At 47.9% G+C, this 14083-nt stretch overlaps 1 protein-coding gene across 6 annotated transcripts in view; it reads left to right on the top strand.

The window, feature by feature from the left end:
• Positions 1–14083, top strand: part of RECK (reversion inducing cysteine rich protein with kazal motifs) — a 381558-nt gene that overhangs the window by 97520 nt on the left and 269955 nt on the right. For all 6 annotated transcript variants that reach the window (XM_033929631.1, XM_033929632.1, XM_033929629.1 and 3 more), the window contains one exon: positions 4879–4964. In XM_033929631.1, coding sequence (XP_033785522.1) covers positions 4879–4964 — 86 coding nt within the window. The remainder of the gene's footprint in view (positions 1–4878; positions 4965–14083) is intronic.

Here is a 14083-nt window from a genome sequence, read left to right as displayed (position 1 = left end):
GGGAGGGAAAGAGATGCTGAGATGGGGGAGGGAATGGGTTTTTGCACACAGAAGGCATGAACTTGGGAGAGAGGAAAGGAGGGAAAGAGATGCTGAGGTGGGGGAGGGAATGGGTTTTTGCACACAGAAGGCATGGACTTGGGAGAGAGGAAGGGAGGGAAAGAGATGCTGAGGTGGGGGAGGGAATGGGTTTTTGCACACAGAAGGCATGGACTTGGGAGAGAGGAAGGGAGGGAAAGAGATGCTGAGGTGGGGGAGGGAATGGGTTTTTGCACACAGAAGGCATGGACTTGGGAGAGAGGAAGGGAGGGAAAGAGATGCTGAGGTGGGGGAGGGAATGGGTTTTTGCACACAGAAGGCATGGACTTGGGAGAGAGGAAGGGAGGGAAAGAGATGCTGAGGTGGGGGAGGGAATGGGTTTTTAGACACAGAAGGCATGGACTTGGGAGGGAGGAAGGGAGGGAAAGAGATGCTGAGGGAAAGAGATGCTGAGGTGGGGGAGGGAATGGGTTTTTGGACACAGAAGGCATGAACTTGGGAGAGAGGAAAGGAGGGAAATAGATGCTGAGGTGGGGGAGGGAATGGGTTTTTGGACACAGAAGGAATGGACTTGGGAGAGAGGAAGGGAGGGAAAGAAATGCTGAGGTAGGGGAAGGAATGGGTTTTTGGACACAGAAGGCATGAACTTGGGAGAGAGATGCTGAGGTGGGGGAGAGAATGGGTTTTTGCACACAGAAGGCATGAACTTGGGAGAGAGGAAGGGAGGGAAAGAGATGCTGAGGTGGGGGAGGGAATGGGTTTTTGGACACAGAAGGCATGAACTTGGGAGAGAGGAAAGGAGGGAAAGAGATGCTGAGGTGGGGGAGGGAATGGATTTTTGGACACAGAAGGCATGGACTTGGGAGAGAGGAAGGGAGGGAAAGAGATGCTGAGGTGGGGGAGGGAATGGGTTTTTGGACACAGAAGGCATGAACTTGGGAGAGAGGAAGGGAGGGAAAGAGATGCTGAGGTGGGGGAGGGAATGGGTTTTTGCACACAGAAGGCATGAACTTGGGAGAGAGGAAAGGAGGGAAAGAGATGCTGAGGTGGGGGAGGGAATGGGTTTTTGGACACAGAAGGCATGGACTTGGGAGAGAGGAAGGGAGGGAAAAAGATGCTGAGGTGGGGGAGGGAATGGGTTTTTGCACACAGAAGGCATGAACTTGGGAGAGAGGAAAGGAGGGAAAGAGATGCTGAGGTTGGGGAGGGAATGGGTTTTTGGACACAGAAGGCATGGACTTGGGAGAGAGGAAGGGAGGGATGCTGAGGAGGGGGAGGGAATGGGTTTTTGCACACAGAAGGCATGGACTTGGGAAAGAGATGCTGAGGTGGGGGAGGGAATGGGTTTTTGCACACAGAAGGCATGAACTTGGGAGAGAGGAAAGGAGGGAAAGAAATGCTGAGGTGGGGGAGGGAATGGGTTTTTGCACACAGAAGGCATGAACTTGGGAGAGAGGAAAGGAGGGAAAGAGATGCTGAGGTGGGGGAGGGAATGGGTTTTTGCACATAGAAGGCATGAACTTGGGAGAGAGGAAAGGAGGGAAAGAGATGCTGAGGTGGGGGAGGGAATGGGTTTTTGGACACAGAAGGCATGGAGTTGGGAGAGAGGAAGGGAGGGATGTTGAGGTGGGGGAGGGAATGGGTTTTTGGACACAGAAGGCAAGGACTTGGGAGAGAGGAAGGGAGGGAAAGAGATGCTGAGGTGGGGTAGGGAATGGGTTTTTGCACACAGAAGGCATGAACTTGGGAGAGAGGAAAGGAGGGAAAGAGATGCTGAGGTGGGGGAGGGAATGGGTTTTTGCACACAGAAGGCATGAACTTGGGAAAGAGGAAAGGAGGGAAAGAGATGCTGAGGTGGGGGAGGGAATGGGATTTTGGACACAGAAGGCATGAACTTGGGAGAGAGGAAGGGAGGGATACTGAGGTGGGGGAGGGAATGGGTTTTTGGACACAGAAGGCATTGACTTGGGAGAGAGGAAGGGAGGGAAATAGATGCTGAGGTGGGGAGGGAATGTGTTTTTGGACACAGAAGGCATGAACTTGGGAGAGAGGAAAGGAGGGAAAGAGATGCTGAGGTGGGGGAGGGAATGGGTTTTTAGACACAGAAGGCATGGACTTGGGAGAGAGGAAGGGAGGGAAATAGATGCTGAGGTGGGGGAGGGAATGTGTTTTTGGACACAGAAGGCAAGGACTTGGGAGAGAGGAAGGGAGAGAAAGAGATGGTTGTGTACACGGGGAATAGAAGAAAGGAGAATTTTTGGTCATAGGGAGGGAGTGAGGTACAGACAGTGGCATACCAAGGTGGGGGTGGTCTGCCCCGGTTTTACGCCCCAAAGGGGTGCACAGCTGGCCACCCTCCAGTGTTCTCCCTAGACTGGCAAACTGCGTCTCTTTAGCCACTTGAGTGCCACCGCCGCCATTGGGAACAGGCCGGTGCCAAGTTCTCCCTGCTTTTCCCTGTGGGGCCGACCAACTCTCGCCACCCGCGTCAATTCTGATGTTGGAGAGGACGTTCTGGGCCAGCCAATCGCTGCCTGGCTGGCCCAGAACGTCCTCTCCGATGTTAGAATTGACGTCGAGTGGCGAGAGTTGGTCGGCCCCGTGGGGAAGAGAAGCAGGGCGAACTCGGCGCCGGCCTGTTCCCGATAGCGGCAGTGGCAGCCTATTCCCCAGTGGCGGGTGGCAGCATTTTCCCAATGGTGGTGGCATAGGGGAGAGCAAGGAGAAAGAAAGAAAGGGGGGGGACAGGGAGCCAAAAAAAAAAAAAGAAAGAGGGCTGGGTGAAACAAAGAAAAATGGGGCACGGAGAGAGAGAGAAAGACAGACATACAGAATGAAAGGGGGTATGGAGAGAGAGAAAAAGAAAGAAGGGGACAGGGTGAAACAAAGAAAAAGTTTGGGGAGGGAATGAGGTCTGGAGGAGAGGAAGCATATAGGAGGCTGAAAAAAGGGAAGAAATATTGGATGCACAGTCAGAAGAATAAAGTGCAACCAGAGACTGATGAAATTACCAAAGGTATGAAAATGATTTTATTTTCAATTTAGTGATCAAAATGTGTCCGTTTTGAGAATTTATATATGCTGTCTATATTTTGCACTATGGTCCCCTTTTACTAAACCGCAATAGCGTTTTTTAGCGCAGGGAGCCTATGAGCTTCAAGAGCAGCGTGGGGCATTCAGCGCAGGTCCCTGCGCTAAAAACCGCTATTGCGGTTTAGTAAAAAGGAAGGGGGAATATTTGTCTATTTTTGTATAGTTGTTACTGAGGTGACATTGCATAAAGTCATCTGCCTTGACCTCTTTGAAAACCCGCGGAATATAAATGATAATTAACATTTTCTCTGCGTACAGTGTGCTTTGTGTTTTTAAAATTTTATTGTTGGTAGATCATTTTGACTTGGCCACAAAGGTAAGGGGGAGGGAGGGGAGCTGCTGAAAGAGTCTACCTTGACGTGGTTGCAGGTTTACAAATATTTTGGTCAAAGAGTGCGGCGACAGAGAAAAGTATGTGTGTATTCGGCCCATGAATGAAATCATTAAAACATTATAAATTGCCAATAAATTGAAATGAAAACCAAAGGATTGTGAATCAAATTGATTCTCTGACAATACAAAGATTCCAACCTTTAAAAATGATGTTACATAGTTCAGGCAACTTTATAAAGAGTTTTTAGATACTAAAATCTTGTTATTAAGGTTTAATTGACGTGCTGGCACTTTGAGGAAATTCTTTGGTTTTGTGCGGCAGTTTGGGCACTCGGGCTCAAAAAGGTTAGCCATCACTGGTCTAGTCTGTCTTTGTACTCCTCGTGGGCCTTGTGAGTCTGAGTTGACCTGTTGTTGTTTCCTTTTGCTGGACATTGACCTGGTCCTCGATGGCCTATCTTGTACTGGGAAGGTTTGTATCTGCTTGTTTTTATTATTGATTTTCTTGCTCCTCCTGTATTATTGTTGTTCCTTTGCTGGTTGTACGTGCCTGTCTGGGCCGTTTGCCATTCTCAATAAATAAATAAATAAATAAAAAAGAACTAATTTTTCCTTCCTATACAAAGTTAATCTTTAAGTATTTTTGATAATTTAAATCAGAAGTTGATTGATCTAGTGAAATAGTTGGAACTTAATGCAAATGAGATTATACTAGCATTCAGATTATTTTACATTGTTAATGGACATCATTAGTACAGTGGTGTACCAAGGGGGAGGGGCGGTCCGGTCCGGTCCGCCCTGGGTGCAGCCTTAGGGGGGGTGCACAGCTGGACAGGTCCGGAAAATTCCTGGGCTGCGACGGCACTCAGCGGCATCGGCGCCCCCCCTGCCCCGCGACAGCACTCAAGTTTGGCTTCCTTCTCCTGGCATCAGCAGAACTTCAGATCGGCAACAGGTGCTCAGTCAAAAGCTTCCCCTGACTCAGCTTCCTGTTTCCATCCAGGCAGTTCAGTCAGGGGAAGCTTTTGACTGAGCACCTGTTGCCGATCTGAAGTTCTGCTGATGCCGGGAGAAGGAGGCCAAACTTGAGTGCTGTCGCGGGGCAGGGGTGGTGCCGATGCCGCTGAGTGCCATCATGGAGGGGGGGCGCTGATGCCGCTGAGTGCCGTCACGGAGGGGGGGGGGGCGCTGATGCCGCTGAGTGATGTCGCAGCCCAGGAATTTTCTGGACCTGTCCGGCTGTGCACCCCCCCTAAGGCTGCACCCGGGGTGGACCTCCCCCCCATTGGTACGCCACTGCATTAGTATGATACTTGTTTAGGCATTATAAGACAGTTTTATACTTCAAGAATTGAAAATATTAATGGAGGCTTGAGATATCTCTATCTCACTAGAATATTTCTTCTTTTAAAGGTGTATCCAAGAAATCAGATGGTTGGGTTGGCTTAGGTTGCTGCGAGCTAAGCATTGTTGTAGATTGCCGTCGTGCATGTAAGCAGGTAAAAGACCCTTTTTTCTACTTTGAGGATATTTTTCTTTTATGCCTGACCATTTCTTCCTTCTCATTTCATTTCATATCTTTCTATTTATTAATCTGCATTTATCAAAGGTGGACAACAAAATAACATAATCATAAAATCAGTACAAAAGAACCAACCACAAATTAGTGACTTGATACAAATAAAGGCAGTACTGACAGTAAGATGAAAGCAAAGGCTATTTGTCATTGCTAACAATTGTGTTCTCAAGATTCTGCATTTCTGTGTGACTAAAAGTACTGAAATAGTAAACATTTATAAACAGAAAAATTATGCTACTGTTGCAGTACTACTGGTAGCTGGTATCATTCCTTTGCACAACAATGGAAAAAGCTTGTTTTATCCCAGGACAAGCAGGCAGCCTATTCTCACATGTGGGTGACGTCATCCACGCAGCCCCGGATGCAGACAGCCTCGCAAGCAGACTTGCTTGTAGAAACCCTAGAAGTTTCATGAGTGTCTTCCCGCCCGGTGTAGGGTGTGTCTCCTCAGTTCTGTTTTCCATGGAGCTGAGAAGTCCGTCTGACGCTCTGTGCTGAACTTAGTTAGACTTCGTGCCTTTTCTTATCACGGCTCATGTTTTATTTCTTTATTATCGTGTTGCTGTGCTATTTCTTTCGTATGTAAAAAAAAAAATTGACAATTCTTCGTGTTTTTTTCGGCGAGTGACGGTGGGGCCTGCTGCACGCCCTTAGCCTGTGGGCTTCGATTTCACCCCGGCCAGTCACGGGCTTCAAGAAGTGTAGCCAGTGCCAGCATGCGATCTCCCTCATTGACCCACATCAGTGGTGCCTTCAGTGTTTGGGGCCTGACCATTGCCTGGAGTCGTGCGTACGCTGTGCTACCTTTCAACCTCGAACCCTTAAACGCCGTCTAGTTCAAGTGGGGAAGATTTTTGGAATGGAATCCCCCACCAGGGTTTCGACCTCTGACTTGGTCAAGCTTTCCACCTCGACCTCGGCTTCGACTCTCATCAAACCTTCCTTATTTGGAAACTCCTAATCTTCGATGACAGCTGAGTCTACCTCAGCAGATGCTTCCAGCGGTAGTTCTTAAGCTGCCCAAGAAGCATTCCTCCAAGGCGAAGCATACGTCTTCCTCTTCGTCCTCGGAGCCTTAAGCCTCAGCAAGTGTTCCAGTTAAAGACTCGGATACACAATTGCAGGCTACCATCCAATCTGTTTTAGAATGGGAGTTTGGTAAATTACTTGCCAAACATATTCCTGTCTCGACTCTGCCTCCTGCAGTCCAGCCTGGGCACTCGGCAGTCTCACAAGGAGTCGAGTCCTTGCCTGTGCCTCGAGCTGAATCTATACACTCTATGCAAGGAGTCGAGTCTTCGCGGGTGTCAGGTCTGGATTCTTCACACTCCATACAAGGAGCCAAGTCTTTTTGGGAGTGCTTCGAGATACCTTGATCCAAACTACTGAGTCTTCTATGGTGTCTTGTTTTCGCTCTACAGCTTCCAGCCATTCATCCTCACATAAGGCAGGGTAAAGTCACAGGGCGAAGTTTCCTTGATCTCAAGCACGACCTGCTTCCAGGCATCACTCCCATCACCGGTCGAGGCACTCATTGAGGCATTCATCGAGGCGCAGATCCTCTTCAAGAGACGAGCCTCGCTCATCCAGGCATACCAGTTCTTCGAGGATTTCAACCCCTCGATTGAGGACTGTGACATTTTCATTCCCAAGGATGACCCTGTCAAGCGTAGGATAGGGGTTAAGCCGACTCCTCTAACCAGGAATCAAGACAGGGCTGCCTATTCTGAGGAGAATGAAGGTGATGCAAACCCAGTTCCCTTTCCCGAGCCAAAGCCTGACAGGAAAACAAGCTCCCTGAGGAAATATAACCAGCTCCCAGAGTGTAATTTTACCCCTGAACTTAACCAGCTCCCAGAGTGTAATTTTAGCCCTGAACTGAGAGGGAGCCAAAGAGCCTCCAAAGCAGTACCTCAGCCAGGTAGGACTGGGAGTGGCTCTTCCCCCCCTTAAAGCAGCTCTCCAAGAGTCTGAGAGGGACAGCTCAGGAAGGGCTGGCAGAGAGGATCCTCCTGGCCAGGCAAAGGCAGGCGCCCAAGCCAGAACCTATGGACTGGGAAAGTCCTGTAGCACAGAGGCCCAGCAGAGCAAGAGGTTCCAGAGGAGCAAATGGAAATAACCGAGTTGGCAATACCTGAAGTGGAATCCCTGGAACCCATGGATGTGAGTGTGGCAGTTTCCTGCTGATGAATTATTCTTTTGTTTTTGGAAAGTTGCCTTAAAGAGTTTGTTTGGACTATGTTGAATTACCAGAATCTGGCAAAGCATGTTTTTTTGAAAACTGTTTTTTTTGCACAGCAGTGGGCTGGAAGCAGTACTGAACTGGTGCTTTGCACTGATTGAGCTGCTCCACACCAGCTGGGTGAGAGCTTTGGGAGAAGCTGGTGTGTGGCTGTTGTGAGTACTGGAGCAAGTCTGAGGAATAACAGGATTGGGGTTGGGTTCACTGAAGACCTCGGGCTGGGTTATTTTGTGGGTGCTTGTGAAAAGCTTTTTTGTAAGAGTGAACCCGGCAATCCTGTTCCTGCAACACCAGGACCGGAGTGCTGCATAGTACTGGAGTTTTTGGTTTGGATTGCTTCACAGCTAAGGACCTGGTGAGGACTGGGACTGAGTGAAGTTAAAGTCCAGGAATCCTTGTAATATAATGAACTAAGAACTTTATAATACTTACCTGGGTGAGCTTCCAAGAACCTGGGCAGAAGTATTGTCTTTTGGATATTTTTTTTTTTTGCTGAGACAGAAAGTCTGCTTTGTTGCTTTGTTTTTGTTTTTTTTAATTAAAACTGTTGACAATATGCAGTGTATCTACTGTTGATTTAGTGAACACGCCAGTGAACTGAACTATTATGTAGGGTCTTCCCTCATTGGGAGCCAAGCCAGGGTTGTGCTGCCACCCGTCGGTGGAAGCCACAGTGCCCTCGCGGGCCCGACTGGGTGACAGGACACAGCAAAACCTGCGGGTTCTACTTCTCTCAGTGACTCGTCCACACCTGCTTATTTGCTTGGATATTAATACTCCAGAGAGGTCATTGAGTCCCTCTTTAGGCCATCCTTTTGCGGATCAATTATCCTTTTCCTCCTTCTTCCGTCAGATGGTTGAGGACCTGGATCTCTAATTGGACTCTGGTTCTAAGTACTCTAAGGAGTATTTAGAAGAAACGGGTTTGCCTCAACCTCCTCCGGAGTCTCTCAAACTCTCTCTCAACAGGCTTCTTTCCCAGACTTTCAAATGGAACCTGGAAACACCTTATTCCATTCCTGCTGTTCCAGGCAATCTGGAATCGAGGTATAGAACTGTACATTGCAAGGGCTTCGAGAACACTCAACTTTCTCATCAGTCCCTTCTTGTGGAATCTTCCTTGAAGAGGAATAATCCTTCCAGGGTCTATGCTACCATTCCTCCTGGAAGAGAAGGCAGGACCATGGACAAGTTTGGTCATCGCCTATATCAAAATTCTATGATAGCATCCAGAGTTTTGGATTATAATTTCATCTTTACTACCTATGTCAAATATTTTATTGACATACTGCCTGGCTTTGCTAAAGATCTTTCTCAGCACAGGCTTTTGGAGTTCCAGCAAGTTGTTGCTACACTGGCCCAACTCGGGTTACACCTTCTCCAATCATCTTATGATGCCTTTGAGCTTTCCTCGAGGGTCACTGCTTTTCTCAGTGGCGATGCACAGGCTTGCCTGGCTTTGCACTATTGACAATTGACCCCAACATTCAGAATCATCTGGCCAATATCCCTTGTGAGGGCAATGTCCTCTTTGATGAATCCATTGAAGTGGCTACTAAGAAGTTGTCTGAGCATGAGAAATCTTTTGCTTCCATAGTCAGACCGAAACCTAAGCCAGCTCCTTCCAAGCCTTCTCGACCTCTTGCATCCTACCAGAGGCGTTATCCTCCGAGAGCAGCTCCTCACACTCATCTGCTGCACCCAAGGCTTCTCAGCCTTTTTGACTGTCTCAAACAGAGCATAACCTCCATTGTTCTGCCTTTATCTTCTCCCCTTCCCATAGGAGGTCGTCTCCATTTTTTTTTTTTTACCATCGATGAGAGACCATTACATCAGACCTCTAGGTGTTGTTAATCATCGGGGAAGGATACTCTCTTCACTGGTGGATGCTCTCTTCCAATCTCTCCAGAGGCTTGCTGTTTCAAATGCCCCCTCATCAGAAGGTCCTCACGACAGATTCTTTGACCTACGCTTGGGGGGCACATCTCGATGGTCTCTGTACTCAATGCCTTTGGTCCAGCATGGATCGCATATGTCACATCAATCTGTTGGAACTCAGAGCGATCTTCAAAGCTCTCAAGGCTTTTCAGCATCTTCTTCACGACACCGTAGTCCTCATTCAAACGGACAATCAAGTCGCTATGTACTATGTCAACAAGCAGGGAGGAACAGGTTCTCTCCCTCTTTGCAAGGAAGCTCTGAAGCTTTGGACTTGGGCTATCTCTCACAACATCTTCCTGAAAGCTGTCTACATTCAAGGGGAGCAAAACTGTCTGGCGGACACATTGAGTCGCCTTCTCCAACCTCATGAATGGACACTCAATTCATTGCCTCATCACATTTTCTCTCAGTGGGGGACTCCTCAGATAGATCTCCCCACAACAGCAAATTGCCTCAGTTCTGCTCAAGGATATTTTCTCCTCACCGACTAGAGGCAGATGCTTTTCTTCTGGAATGGATGGACAAGTTTCTGTATGCGTTCCCTCCATTCCCTCTGATTCTCAGGACTCTTGTCAAAATCAAGACCGAACATGCCACCATGATTCTGATAGCTCCTCTGGCTCAGACAACTGTGGTTCTCCCTTCTACTTCAATTCGGCAGCAGGGAGCCATTCCTTCTACCAGTCTTTCCCTCTCTGCTTACAGAGTCAAGGATCTCTACTTCATCCCAACCTGCAGTCTCTATACCTGACAGCTTGGTACTTCTCAACCTGAATGCTACTTTACAATTTTCCCAATCTGTTCAGGGCATTTTAGAGCAGTGGTCTCAAACTCGCGGCCCATGGTCTGTGCTGGTGCTGTCTGTACTAGTGCTGCCTGCTCTTTGCAGCGCCCTCTGGTTTCCCCCTGTCCTCCTGCTCTTACCTTCAGATAATTACCGGAGCCTGCAGAGAGGATTACTGGTACTGTAGCGATCCTTGCAGGCTGCCATTGTCCTCAGCAGCACATTCCCTCTGCTGTGATCCTGCCCCTGATGTCAGAGGAGGGGTGGGACCGTGACAGAGGGAACGTGCTGCGAAGGCCGATGGAAGCCTGCAAGGAACGCTACAGCACCAGCGATCCTCTCTGCAGGCTGTGGTAATTAGCTGAAACTAAGACTGGGAAGCCAGGGGGGAAGCTGGAGGATGCTGCAAAGAATGAGGGAACATGCAGGCTTTCAGGGAGGTGGGGGGGGGGGGAAGATTTATAAACTATAAAGAGTTTTACCTCATGCAAAATTTGTCATTTCTTTAATGACATTAACTATTTTTTCTGTGGCCCTCCAAGTACCTACAAATACAAAATGTGGCCCTGCAAAGGGTTTGCGTTTGAGACCACTGTTTTAGAGGCTTCCAGGAAGCCTGCCACTAGACAATGCTACAACCAGAAATGAACTAGATTTTCTGCTTGGTGCACCCTCATCACAAGGAGCCTCAATCTACCTGCTTGTCTTCCGTCTTGGATTATCTATTGCACTTATCTACCTCTGGCCTCCAGTCAACAGCTATTTGAGTCCATCTCAGTGCAATTGCAGCTTTCCATCAGCCTATTGAAGGAAAACCCCTCTCTGCTCATTCTGTGATTTCCAGATTCATGAAAGGACTTTTCAATATCAAACCACCTATTAAGCCACCTCTAGTGGTTTGGGATCTCAATGTTATTCTTGCTCAACTGATGAAGCCTCCCTTTGAACCCATGGCTTTGGTTCATCTTAAATACCTCACTTGGAAAGTAGTTTTCTCATCACACTCACTTCTGCTAGATGAGTTAGTGAGCTACAAACTTTAGTTGCTGATCAACCTTTCATCATGACAAGGTGGTCCTCCATACTCATCCTAAATTCTTACCTAAAGTGGTTTCAGAATTTCATCTCAATCAATCTATTGTATTTTTAGTGTTTTTTCCAAGGCCTCATTCTCATCCTGGAGAATCAGCTCTTCATACTCTGGACTGCAAGCGTGCTTTGGCTTTCTACTTAGAACGCATCAAACCGCATATATCTGCTCCGCAACTTTTCATCTCCTTTGATCCAAACAAGTTGGGACATCCCATTTCTAAGCACACCCTCTCCAACTGGATGGCTGCTTGCATCTCTTTCTGCTTTGCCCAGGCTGGACTGCATCTACAGAGTCAAGTCACAGCCCACAAAGTCAGAGCCGTGGTGGCATCTATAGCTTTCCTCAGATCTACTCCTATTGAGAAAATTTGCAAAGCTGCCACTTGATCCTCGGTTCATACTTTCACCTCTCATTATTGTCTGGATGTTTTCTCCAGACGGGATGGTCATTTTGGCCAGTCAGTATTACAAAATTTATTCTCCTAAATTGCCAACGCTCCCACCATCCTATTCTGGTTAGCTTGGAGGTCACCCACATGTGAGAATAGGCTGCCTGCTTGTCCTGGGATAAAGCACAGTTATTTACCGTAACAGGTGTTATCCAGAGACAGCAGGCAGCTATTCTCACAATCCACCCGCCTCTCCTGGTTGGCTTCTCTGCTAGCTCTCTGAACTGAGGAGACGCGCCCTACGCTGGGCGGGAAGGCTCTCGCGCATGCTCGGTGTGGCAGTCGTGAAACTTCTAGGGTTTCTACAAGCAAGTATGCTTGTAAGGCTGTCCACATCCGGGGCTCCGTGGATTATGTCACCCACATGTGAGAATAGCTGCCTGCTGTCCCTGCATAACACCTGTTACAGTAAGTAACTGTGCTGTCATGTTCGTTCCAGGCGAGTCTCTTTAAATGAATGCTCCTCCAACTTATACATATCTGTTGAACAGAGGATTCTCCGAGGCATACACCAATGCAACACTTCAGATAAATAAAAGAAGGATCTTTGATACAAACACTGATTTATCAACAGTATTAACCAGAATGTTATATGCTTTGATTCAGATAACCATCGTACTCTTCTCAGATAGGGGTTACATACTCATATTTAGACAACCTGCATAACAGTCAAACAGTAGAGCTTTGGGCCATCTGCAGAGATTGAAAAAGTTTTGCTTGTTGAATGTTGCAGTAGGGACTTGAGCATGTATATAATTTTAAAACCAGCACCTAAACTTAAAACTGGAAGGCGCCCTACCAGCGCCTAAGTTACTTGAAGAATGCCGTTAGAAACACAAAAATGGTGAGGTTGGCAGCCTAAAGCACTTATGTAGGCATGATTCAGATACTTTTTTTTCTGTTTTAGTTTAAACACAAAATAAAGCACATCTAGCAAAAAAAAAAAAAATCCAACCTCAAAGGTAAAGGAAAATTATCAATTTTTCAGAACTTGTTCCCACCCCAAATAGTACTAAATAGACACATCAAAAGGGGGATATCCCCTAGGAGCAAGGGAAAATCTTCTAAAGGCAAATAAATTAAGAGAATTTAACAAGGGAGCCTATAAGAAACCAGAAGCCCTTTACCCTCATAATTTACCATCCTGAATTGGAATCTCTAGCCATTAGGATCAAATAATATATATTTTACTAATGTTAAAGCCCGTTACATTAACGGGTGCTAGAAAGCAGCCCTCTTTCCCTCTCCCCCTCCAGTTCCTCCCTGACTATCTCTCTGTGGCCCCCTTCTGTCTCCCTTCCCCCAAGCAAAGCTGTCTGCCTCCCAACACCCCCCCCCAAAGCAGCCTCCTTTCCCTCTCGGCCTCCAGTTCCTCCCTGATTTCTCTCCGTGGCCCCCCTTCTGACTTCCCCCCAAGCAAAGCTGTGTGCCTCCCAGCACACCCCTCCCCCAAAGCAGCCCCCTTTCCCTCTCCCCCTCCAGTTCCTCCCTGACTGTCTCTCCGTGTCCCCCCTTCTGTCTTCCCCCACCAAGCAAAGCTGTCTGTCTCCCAGCACACCCCTCCCCCAAAACAGCCCCCTTTCCCCCTCCAGTTCCTCCCTGACTGTGTCTCCATGGCCCCCCTTCTGTCTTCCCCCCAAGCAAAGCTGTCTGCCTCCCAGCACACCCCTCCCCCAAAGCAGCCCCCTTTCCCTCTCCCTCTCCAGTTCGTCTCCAAGGCCCCCCTTCTTTCTTCCCCCCCCAGCAAAGCTGTCTGCCTTGCAGCACACCCCTCCCCCAAAGCTGCCCCCATATCGGGTTCTGTTCTCACCATTTAAAGAAAATCAGTGGCTATATTTCAACCCTCTGCTCCCTTAGTCCCTTGTACTCAATTTCCGGGGGACAGACTTCGCACGCATGGGAGAGTTCGTCCATCAGACACTGCAGGATCAAGAAGTAACTGATAATGTGGAAGCTATGTGGTCAACCCTGAAACTGACCCTACACGAAGCAACTATCCGCTACATAAAATCGGTAAATAAACAACAAAGAACCAAGAAACCCCAATGGTTCACTGACGAGGTCTCGTAGCTTGTCAAGAAGAAAAAAAAAGCATTTCTTTCATACAAACGTACGGGGAAAGAAGAAGCTAACATTGAATACAGGACCAGGTCCGCAGAGGTCAAAACAGCAGTCAGGGAGGCCAAATCACGAGTAGAAGAAACTCTAGCGAAGAACATTAAGAAAGGGGACAAATCCTTCTTCAAGTATATTAGTGACAGGAAAAGGACCACAAAAGGGATAGTACGCCTTAGAACACCGGAAGGAAATTATGTGGAAACAGATTCCGATAAAGCCAAACTACTGAATGAATACTTCTGATCAGTCTTTACCTACGAGGCACCAGGGCACGGGCCACAGCTGGAAGCAAAGCCAAGCGCGGAAGACCCATTCCAGAATCTGAAGTTCACACCAGCTGATGTTTACAGCGAACTGACAAGTCTCAAGGTGAGCAAAGCCATGGGACCAGACAAATTGCACCCAAGAGTGCT

This window comes from Geotrypetes seraphini, chromosome 2 (assembly GCF_902459505.1).
Source record: "Geotrypetes seraphini chromosome 2, aGeoSer1.1, whole genome shotgun sequence".
Classification (NCBI taxonomy): domain Eukaryota; kingdom Metazoa; phylum Chordata; class Amphibia; order Gymnophiona; family Dermophiidae; genus Geotrypetes; species Geotrypetes seraphini.
The sequence above is the reverse complement of the archived record's forward strand: the minus strand, read 5'-3'. Positions and strand labels throughout refer to the sequence as shown.